Source organism: Platichthys flesus, chromosome 20 (assembly GCF_949316205.1).
Source record: "Platichthys flesus chromosome 20, fPlaFle2.1, whole genome shotgun sequence".
NCBI classification, from domain to species: domain Eukaryota; kingdom Metazoa; phylum Chordata; class Actinopteri; order Pleuronectiformes; family Pleuronectidae; genus Platichthys; species Platichthys flesus.
In genome coordinates, this window is record NC_084964.1 from 10,412,002 (window position 1) to 10,422,560 (window position 10,559).

General features: G+C 44.6%; 1 protein-coding gene across 1 annotated transcript; it reads right to left on the minus strand.

Moving 5' to 3' along the window:
* Nucleotides 1–47: 47 nt before the first annotated feature.
* Nucleotides 48–9,981, minus strand: LOC133975869 (epidermal growth factor receptor kinase substrate 8-like protein 1). The gene is made up of 19 exons (XM_062413886.1): nucleotides 9,859–9,981; nucleotides 8,532–8,598; nucleotides 8,259–8,417; nucleotides 8,029–8,178; nucleotides 7,820–7,905; nucleotides 6,584–6,696; nucleotides 6,238–6,293; nucleotides 6,011–6,140; nucleotides 5,489–5,577; nucleotides 5,322–5,396; nucleotides 4,078–4,226; nucleotides 3,390–3,534; nucleotides 2,592–2,641; nucleotides 2,392–2,500; nucleotides 2,066–2,191; nucleotides 1,773–1,923; nucleotides 1,196–1,361; nucleotides 872–1,004; nucleotides 48–377 (listed from the first exon to the last, which is right to left on the minus strand). Exons 2-19 carry the CDS (start codon nucleotides 8,559–8,561, stop codon nucleotides 291–293), a joined length of 2,004 nt encoding a protein of 667 aa, XP_062269870.1. The 5' UTR covers nucleotides 8,562–8,598; nucleotides 9,859–9,981; the 3' UTR covers nucleotides 48–290.
* Between the last annotated feature and the right edge of the window lie 578 nt (nucleotides 9,982–10,559).

Genomic DNA, 10,559 nt, shown 5'->3' on the forward strand with positions numbered 1-10,559 from the left:
GGAGCTGGTCAAAGGTAGGAAAAATTAATTCACATTTGAGACAAGCATCATAATTTAAAAATGGTGTATTTTAATGTTAGAATGTAGTTTACACAGCACCTGCTTGGATTAAAAACACGTGATGATGTAGTTGCATACGAGTGAGCGTGACGATCTTCAGAAATTCTTTGATTATAGATTGGCTGTGAACCGTTTACTCTGGTGAATATAACTTAAAAATTGAGTGACAGCTGCTGCACCAGGCGAACAATCCTTGATGTGAATCTCTTCATGGTGGAGACGCCTGCTGCTCACAGTGTGCTGCTCTCCAGCTTCAGATCCACCTTCATCTTCTGTTTCTCCATGACCGTCTCCAACTCTGTGGACCTTCTGGCGTCCTGCAGAGGAAACAAACAAATGGGGTAAAAATGGGGTAAAATAGTTAAAAGAAGTGTGTTCAAATTGTTAGACAGTTTTCAAGTAATTCCTTGATCTTGGCAGGGTAAAGATTCAGGCATGTCCAGGTGACTGATCTCTATAAATATGGATCTAGTGACTTTAAATGTGGTTTCATAAGTGGGGAATGTTAATGTTCCATCTTAGTTAAATTACACATTTGGTGTTGAAGAAATGCTGCATTTCAAATTTTATGAATTCAGGGTAATTAGTTAATAAAATAACTGATTCTAGTAAATATTGCATATATTATCACAATTGGATAATTTTCAGGATAGACGATTGCAAACATGTTGCTGATTGTAACTGAGCTTAAAGGAGGTGCTATAGAATTAACCTCAGTTGTTTGGGGACTGAAGCTTGGGTCTTCAGTGCACAGTTCAGCACTTAATATCTTTTCTTATCTAGTGAAATCCAACATTTTCCCGGCCTGTACCTCGAGCAGTGCTTTCTGCACAGTGAGCTGACTGTAGACTCTTGCGCCCTCGTCTGGAATCACAGCTCGTAGCTCCTCCTTGTTGAGGGAGAACAGCTGGGCCCCTGTCAGCACGCCCAGGCACGCCACCGTCCTGAGGGACACGAGAGGAGAATCAATTCTCCGGTACACAGTTTGCCTCCATAAAAACGTTACACAACAAATGAGCCTGTACACTTTGATTCATGTCAAATGAGGGAGGCCATTTCTCTCGACCTAAGTGTGCTGGCAGCACTCCAGCGTACAAACAGTGAAATGTTAATCTGATCTGTAGCCATCACTCACGGTTCACTGAAGCCTTTCCCTCGGAGCCACTCGGCCACTTCCTCCGGGGGGGAGTGGTAGTCCAGAGGGACGGCGGTGTCTGAGGAGCGAGGGATCACCAGAGGTTTGTGCAGGTGGGTCTTTCCGTTGGTCAGCCTGTGGAGCAGCTCGTCGTTCACCAGCATGACTGTAAAGATTCAAGGGGACATTTCAGCTTCTCGTGCTCAAACGATAATGTGTGAACAGCTAAATGTAAATAAAAACATACAAAACAAACATTCCAAAGATAAATAATCCTTAATTATTGCACAGTTTGTGAGTATTATTCAAGCCTGACAAAAGGGTTTACTACTATTAAGTATTAAAAGTAAAAAGGAGAAAACTTAATGTTACATTCAACCTCTGCTCTTAATATTGTTTAATAACACACCTTTTTTTTAGCTATTTATTATTCCTGGGGGACTTTATCTTGTGTTTAAACTTGATACTCTGGCGTTCTCAATTCATGTTGTGGCTATAAGGTGGAGCCAGATTTCACATTTTCACAGTTTGTGTCCGTGCTTATCAGTCACACATACACAGAATGATGTTCTGGTACCTTTATCTGAGTCCTCTGCAGATTGCATGTGCTGGTTGTATCCCAGTGTGCTGCGGGGGCGCTGTGGGGAGTGGGTCAGGGCCTGGGGCTGGGCAGGAGGGCTGGGTGGGACCGCAGAGAAAGTCTTGGTGAGGGGAGGCGGAGTGGGAGCCTGCAGGAATTCAGGGCGGAGAGAAAAGCAAACACTTGAATTCCCTCTGGTATGTACAGGTGAGAGCCTACCTCTTTGCTGATAAGATTTCTGTATGTGTGTGTGTGTGTGTTTAAATGCATGTGTGTGTTGTGCGTCTTACACTGGGGGGTTTGTTGGTGATGGGGCTGTCTATGTGGGCCATGGGCTCCAGGATGTTGAAGGGGACAAATCCGATCTGGTTGTAGCTATTCCGACACTTCCACCAGCGCTTTGAGGATTCAACCACCTGTCAGAGAGAGGAGATGCTGTCAGTCAGGGTTACTTATCTATCTATCCATCTATCCATCCATCTATCCATGTATCCTTCTATCTATCTATCTATCTATCTATCTAACTTTGCAAACTGTTAAATAAACAACAATGAAGAAGCTTAATGCTGGATTCCTGAACATGTGCCTGTGTGTATGATCTTCTTGGCTTTATTACCTCGAGCTTCTCCCCCTGCTGCACCGACAGCTCGCTGCTGTTCCTGGCTATGAAGTCGTAACTGCAGGTGTAGAGTCTATCGGGATCCGGTGGGAGTGGGCTGGAGTCTCTGAGAGGGAGAGGAGACAAACGCTGGTGTCATGCACATGGTGGGGGAATAAGAGCAACTGACTGGTTAGCCTTTTCAAAAGAGGACCTACGTCTCGTCACCGACATGGGAACCAGGAGGAGGGACCGGCTGATGCTGCTGCTGTGGGCCGAGACAAGATGGACATGTGTGGGTATACAGCATTAAAACACACAGGCATAGAATAAGAAGTCAAAGGTCAACATGCAGAGGGGCATGGGTGGATGACAAAATAAGTGAGACAGTCTCCTCTGTAATGTGTTGAGCTTTTGCAAGAAGGGATTAAAGAAGATTTAGAACATTTTCATTTTATCTAATGTTTTAACTACTTTAATTACAACAGGTTAAAATTCACTGACAGAGACACGTGTAGCATATCTACACATCAGCAAAATCAAATAATACTTAACATAGTAAGGTGCACGTCTAAGTTATTACCATTAGCTCTATAGCTCCTTGTTTAAGTGCATTGCGTGCTTCAAAAAAATAAATTAATATTACTACATTTTTTTCTTAAAGACTACTGGCAGGACAAGGGCATTTCATGGGCTTATCAAATTGTAGCTGCCGGCCCCACCTCTGGATCCGCCCCTGAATGTACCAGTAAGAAAATATGCCTTCCTCAATTTATGAAAAAAAAGAGCAGAATTTGCAGCCCTGGAGAAATGGAGGGAAAGCAACATGTTGGTTGGAGGGGTTCTCTCTCACCTGGGCTCAACAGGTTGTATTTGCCGACTTATCTATTTCAAAACCATCAAAGGAAATTCAAAACAAACCTCCTGGCCAAAATGTCTGATGCCAAATCTTAAATAGTATTGAATGTGTGTCTCATTAGAGTCAAACCCATTTCCTAAACACAGGTATTCCATACCTCTCGTTTTACTGGGAGGGCTTCATGTTTGTGCTGTGACTCGACCGGATCTTCCCAAACCTGCCCGTCTGCCCTCAAGGCTTCTGGTTTCCAGCCATCCAAGAAGACAGGCGTGTACGGAGCGACAGGTCCTCTGAGCTGAGAGCTGAGAGAACAAAAACAGACGCTAGATTAGTCCTCAATGCACCAAAACTGTTATTACATTCACTCAGTTTTTCAAACCAAGCTAATACTAATGGTTACATTTGTTCATTTAAGCCCATAGAAAAATATTCTCAACCTTTTTATTCACAAGCGCATTTAGTCTACAAAATCAAAAAAAGGACATAGCATCATTGTTTTTTATTTTATTTTCAATTATAAGTCTAATGTTCCAATTAGATCAGATTTGTTTTCTTCTTCATGCATGTGTGCGTATGTAGGAATGTGTGTATATGCGTGTATGTATGTATGTGTATGTATATATGCAATGTTTTGTTTATAAAGGAAACATGGGCCATGGAAGTCTCACATATTGTAAGACAAAACTTTCATGTATCAATGAAAACAAGGTACAAGCATGTTAAGCAATGTTTGCTTTCTTTTCCAGGATGGTGGTATAATGAATAATCATATAAATAAAAACATTATGTTTTGTTACTTTATAAAAATGGCCACTGTAAGCTGGAGGTGTTTGTTTGGTACTGACCGAGAGTGTGTCCAGTTGGGACCCAGCGACGTCCACAGCTGCTTCTCCTCCTGGCTCAGGGTGTCCTCCAGCAGCGACACAGCAGAGTTGGTCATGGAGGGGCTGGACACTGAGGCTCCCAGAGCTGGTCCTCCTGTTGTTTTCACCATCTGTCCGCACACAGAGAACAACAAAACACGGGTTAATGCCCACAGTGTGAGAAAACAGGCCTGATACTCAAAGTCCAACCAAAGCAAGAATGTCAAAAGAAAACTTTATGTTTGAAAACTGTCAATCAAAGCACAGTGACACAAATCAGGCACAAATACCACGGAACCACACACACATGAAAGGAAGAGACGCAGTTCCTGACGTGTGGGGCTCTGTGTTTTCCATTCAGGCACGCCAGTTTACACAAATCAAACACACCCGCTCCACCCTCTGACTGTTTGGACTGATTCATTCCTGTAGAAATACTGAGGCAGCGACTTTACATGTTTGATCAAATATCAAAGGAGACACACCTGAAATACCAAGGCTCTTTTGACATTAGTTCAGTATTGACATGTTTCTGGATTCATACTCCCTCCGTGCCTGCGGATTGGACTTCACTGTCAAAAACTTCCCCCGACAGGAAAATAAAATAAAATAAGTAAAGGTAATATTTTGTCGATTAAGTTTCTAAAGTGAAAAGTATCCAGGTACAATCTGGACTAAAGGCTATAGATTTTTCTCACAGCAGATATTTTGACATTCGATTGGAAAATGTATAAATAATAAAGCCCTTGTCGTTGTTATCAGGATGTTATTTCCACGCCCAAAAAGTCGTATGCACCAGGAAAGTATAACTGCATGCAATAATGTGTTGGGCAACAACATCAAACAAATGCAGATTTAATCAAGTGTCAATGAGGTTATCACACAGGAAACGACCCTGAGTAAACACTGACTGGAACATGGCGTTTATGGCAACATTACTCATCTAAAAGACTTTTCCATTATTTTGACATGACACATGCCTTTGTCCAACAACGTCTTTTTATATAACCTAATCATCGTGACAATTTATTTTCCTCTTCACATTTATCCTCTCTCCCTCTGAACCCCGACACAGTTAATTATGTGTGGATTTATTTTAAGATGTTTATTGTGTCATTACCCGGCGAATATCTGTGCTGCTATTAAAGTGTTTATAGCAACAGCAACAACAGGTGTTGTCCTCAGAGACCCGATGGAGACGTGGAGGTCGAACAGCGCTGACTCACCATGTCCAGAGGTTTGAATACATGGTGAACGAGCTCCTCTGATGAAGGGTTGGAGATGGTTGATTTCAGACGGGCCTGTAAAGAAATAAATAGGAGGAACTTATCTATTTATTTATCACTGGGTTGTGCAAAGAGGAAAAGAGATAATGACCTGACTGATTACGCACCAGGAGGCTGAAGCAATATTTGAATTTCTGGAATATGTCGATGAATTCCTCCTCTGGCGGGGGGCGGGCCTTTATAGAGAGCTGATCATCTGTTGACCAAGAGTGGAGACACACAGAATAAAAAAGGGTTATCAGCAGGAGTGGATCCAGGGGTGGGAACTGGGGGGGGGGAACTGGCCCCTGCTGAAATCTGATTGGACCCCGATGTGCCACAATCCTGTCAGCAGTCCTTAAAAAATAAAAACTAGCAATACTAACAATAAATACGACAATTTATCTATTTTTATGAGCTCTTTGACAGAACTAACTGGCTTGGAAAATGTATATTGAACTATATTCAATGATGCTTTGTTTGGGTAAAAGTTATAGAGCAAACAGGAATGATTCCAATATGCATCTTAGTGAATCAGAGATAGTGCACAGATGTTGGTCACTTAATACGCCCCTTTATGGTGAATTAAGGATGGTGCACAGATGTTTGTAAATAACACCTGCAAAACTCCACCCCTGTCTCCCTCCTACCTTCTGCAGTTTGCTTTTTGCTCTTCTTCTTCTTCTTCTTCTTCTGGCTCAGCATCGTGGCGGCCTCGGCCGTCAGCTGCAGCTTAGCCATGAAGTTCTCGATGTCGTCGAAGCAGTGGTTGAGGATCCCCTGGAGGGAGCGAGAACCAGTTTGTTTACGACATGCAGGTTTGAAATGCAGACAGAAGAGATTGCAAAGACACATAGGTGATGAGGAGGACGCATACCACTTCTCGCACGGCTCGCAGGAAAGAGACGTCCGGCCCGCCGTTCACAGCGTTTGCTGCTTGGGAAGAGAGGAGCGGAGTCAGGTGATCCATGTTCATTCCCGACTCTGCATGCTGTTTGAAATTCCTGTCCCCTCTTACCCCTGATACCCACCCTCCCCCTTTTACAAATACACACACACAAAGCAATCTCTGTGCTCCTGAGCCCTTTTAACTTAAATGTCCAGCTTCTCCCCTTTCCTTCTCTCCGTCCAACAATGTCAAATCTGGCCAAATTCTTCTACGACAAAGGATTTTACTGTCGTACAAAAGCATCTGTGTGAAAGTCGATCTATTTTTTTCTTACCTCTGGGTCCAGGGTAAGGCGGAGGGTTCGCTGGTGGGGCATTTGGAGCCAGTGCGACGGGGGGATGGGGGATTCCATAGGGGTCGATCACCTCTCCTCCGCTCTGTGGAGCCCTGGGGAAACAAGTGGAGAGTTTCATCCCCGCTGTACTCTCACAACTTTGCATCCATCGTGCAGAACGAGGGCAGCGACAATCCCCAGAAACACCCTTCAAGAGAGCGTGACAGACTTTCACCGACTCCTGACTGTCAGACAGGCTCATCCTCATTCTGAGAGCCTCGAACCTGATGCAGCCTCGCGGAGCGGTTGCAACACAAGCGCAACTATGATCCAGGCCACACAATGGAGACCTCCATCAATAGACAAGTTGCTGTCCCTGAAATCCAATGCCGCAGCCCTTATCCCACTGAGGGACAGTAAACAGTGTGAAAGTGCTTACTCACAGCGAGGCCTTTCCATTTCCCAAACACTCAGCTTCAAACTGAATCCACCTTTAAACACACCCGTCAGCAACGAGCCGGGGTTTAAAAGCTAAAAACACAAAGCTGTGGATCACAGGTCAAAACCGTCCTTATGTTTACTCACTCTTGTACATTCGCAAGGTCCCTGCAAGTGCCTCGGAGGAGTGACTCCAAATCGTACACATTCAAAAAATCCCCACCCGTCAATCCGCCCTTCTTACCACATGAGTCTGTCCTTAACGCGTCCTTTACGGAGAATCTTTTATTTTTCAAAGCAGGTAATCCGTTCAGGCTCCGAGCCGGCACTCTGCCTCCTTCATCCCGCCACCTGCTCTCTCTCTCTCTGTATTTTCTGTCACAATGGACCTGTTATCTCTGTCACACCTTCTTAAGTTATGTGGAAACCAGTTGAACAAGTCCCTCTCTCTCTCACGCTCTCTTTCTCTCGCTCAGCTGTTTACACTGTCCCCTCTGTCTCTCTCCCGCCCTCTCTCTCTCTCTCACACACAAGTGGATGGTGACATCAGGCAGTTTTGCTTTTATAATGGGGGTGAAAAAAGAAGAAGGAAGGAGGAAAATAAATGGACCATGGCTCTGAATTATCATCTTGTCGTCTTTGGGCGTCCATCAACCTCAGCTAGGATAATATGATTGAGTACATACACATAGAGACAGACACCCTGGCCCTAATCCTGGAGATAGAGACAGAATTTCATGAGGAACCAACATCAAATCAATGGATTTCCGTTTTCGAAGTCTTTCCCGTAGGACGTACCTGGAGAGTTCAGCAGCGGGCTTCTTGCTCCTTCTGCTGGAGGAGCCCGAAACTGTCTGTGTGATATTGTCACGGATTTCTTCGGCCTGCGGGGAGTGAGAATCCAAACGTCATCATCACTTGTAAAACCAGAACCGCGCTGACGGTTCAAACCCCGACAGTGAGTCAGGTGGGAAAGGCAGGGAAGCCGCTCCAGTGTCATTACTCACCGGCACTGTCTCGCAGTTGAAGAAGAGAATGTCCGGCTTCTTCTGCTCCTCACTTTGGCAGATGAGCATGAGGAGGGAGGGGAAGTGTTTCATGGTGTTGATGGCATCGCATCTGAAGATGGATTTGAAGGGGTAGTTCTCCAGCTCATCCTGCAGGAAGTTAAAGTGATTACACATGCATGCATCTCATCTTCACCCTGCAGTGCCTGTCGGGGGCCATGGGTCCTCACCCTGCTCTGTACGTCTCGGAGCTGAACGGCCTGCGCTCCGACGTCCAGCAACATCTGTTGACTCCACAGCTTTTTGTTCTGAGCCAGGAAGGAGAGGCGTGAGCGGGCCTCCTCCACGCCCTGCACATCCCCGTCCTGCAGTGAGAACGTTAGCAGATGCTGAGGGCAGAGGGTGAGAGGTGGTGATGAGGAAGGGAGGAACAAATGTGCACCTTTAAACATCTCATGATCTCTACAGGAATGTGGCGGGCATGGGCAGCAGGCGAGACTCACGTTGACAAGATACCGGGAGATGTTTGTCATCCTTCGTCCACTGTGTCCGCTTTCAGTGAGTCGACGGCTGAGGAGAAGGGGGTCAGAGGACAGTTCAGGTGCAGCCGCAGAGGGTGTTGTCATCGCACCTTTGAGCCAAGCCGATGCGGGTGTGTGTCCCTACCCATCAAAATAGTTTTGGCCCATATTTAGCCCATATTTGACCCACCCTGTCACACCGCTACACTGCCATTGCTCACATTCCACATGGAATGATGTCACTTAGGCAGGCTGTTACTGATTGCCAGATCTGGGCCACAAGTATGCCGTAGTCATATCGGATGTCAACCAATTTTGTATGTGCTATTTGGGCCAAATTAACGGTTCACCACTTGGGCCCACTTCAGGCCCACATCCAGCTTACACCTCGCCTAGAGCACAGCATGTTTTCCAAAAAAGGCCCACATTTATTTAGGGGATATTTAGGCCACATTTGCTATTTTACATGTGGTCCACTCTCGGTTCACGTCCATTTTGTCTGGGCCACAAGGAGGTCAGAAGTGTTGCATTATTTCCTGAAGTGGCCCACACCTGTATGCAATCTGGGTCAGGTGTCAGTCGTCTTATTTCTAAGAGCTGAAGTTTCACCTTCTTTCTAAACTTACATGTAGTAGGCAGGGACGGGTGAGAGCAACATTCTCATTCAAATGTTCCTTCCGTCTGTTTCAGTGCTCGTTAGCCTGTAACTATCTCAGCTTCAGTAACCATGCAGTGTGTGTGTGTGTGTGTGTGTTTGTGTGTGTGTGTCTTTGAGAGAGAGAGAGAGAGAGAGAGAGAACCGCCCAACCAGTCTGACGACAGTACAGTGTGCCTCATCACTCGGTCTCTCGGCTCGTCATTGACCATCAATACCGCCGCCACGAGTATCACATGAGAGTCACCGTCCATTGTTTTCATGGAACGATACTTGATACAAAGCTTCTTTCCATCTTATTTGTTCATAAGATCATTGTCAAACTGGTATAGCTGAAGTCCCACTAATGATATTTCTCAATACAAACAGAAGAATACAAATATTTCAATAGCCAAATAATAAAATGCCATCTGGTACACACGATTCTTAAGTGAAGTGATGTAATACCTTTTAAAATAAAGTCTACATCAGCACTACACAGAATGAATGTATAATAAGTTATAGTGAGAACACAACCCCAGCATATGACCCTGTTATTAATTTTGTGGAAACACATTATCAGCCACAGCCAGATTATATCCAAAGTTGATATATATACAGTTCATTCAACAACAGATGTGGATGATTGGAAATGGTTTTTTTAGATCAACTTACCGAGGTTTGAAAAGGCTCCCGCCGCTGTACTCCTGCTGTGAACAGCTGTGTGTGTGTTTGTACTGAGATGAAAACCTGTCCCGTGTCTCAGTGCCTCTGCAGGTGTCTCGCTCTCCTCCTGGAAACTTAAAGCTCTTAGAAACGGAGCGGAGTTGTGTCACCTTGTGTTGTTCCCGCCCAGTATACCACCCCACCTATGAGATAAAATATTTGCTCAGCCTCCCTCCTGTACACTCACACAGCACGTGCACTTTATCTAAAACACAGGGCCCCGTTTGGAAAAAATGTGCAGGCACATAGAAAGAAATGTCTGTGTTTTCTTTTGTGGAATTACATTATATATAATTATATATAAATATATTATAAACTTTATTTAATACTGAAGACTATTAATTTACAAGTTATTTCAATGATATTATTCCAGGCAGCAAGGTTGTCATTCAAAATATATCCATATCTACACACACACACACACACACACACACACACACACACACACACACACACACACACACACACACACACACGAACACACACACACACACACACACACACACAAACATACACACACACACACACACACACAAACATACACACACACACACTAAACTTAACTAGAGTTATTACTGGCCTAACCCTAAATTAACCTAACATTGATTGACCCATATCTACCCCTAAATCTGAACCTAAACGAACCTTAA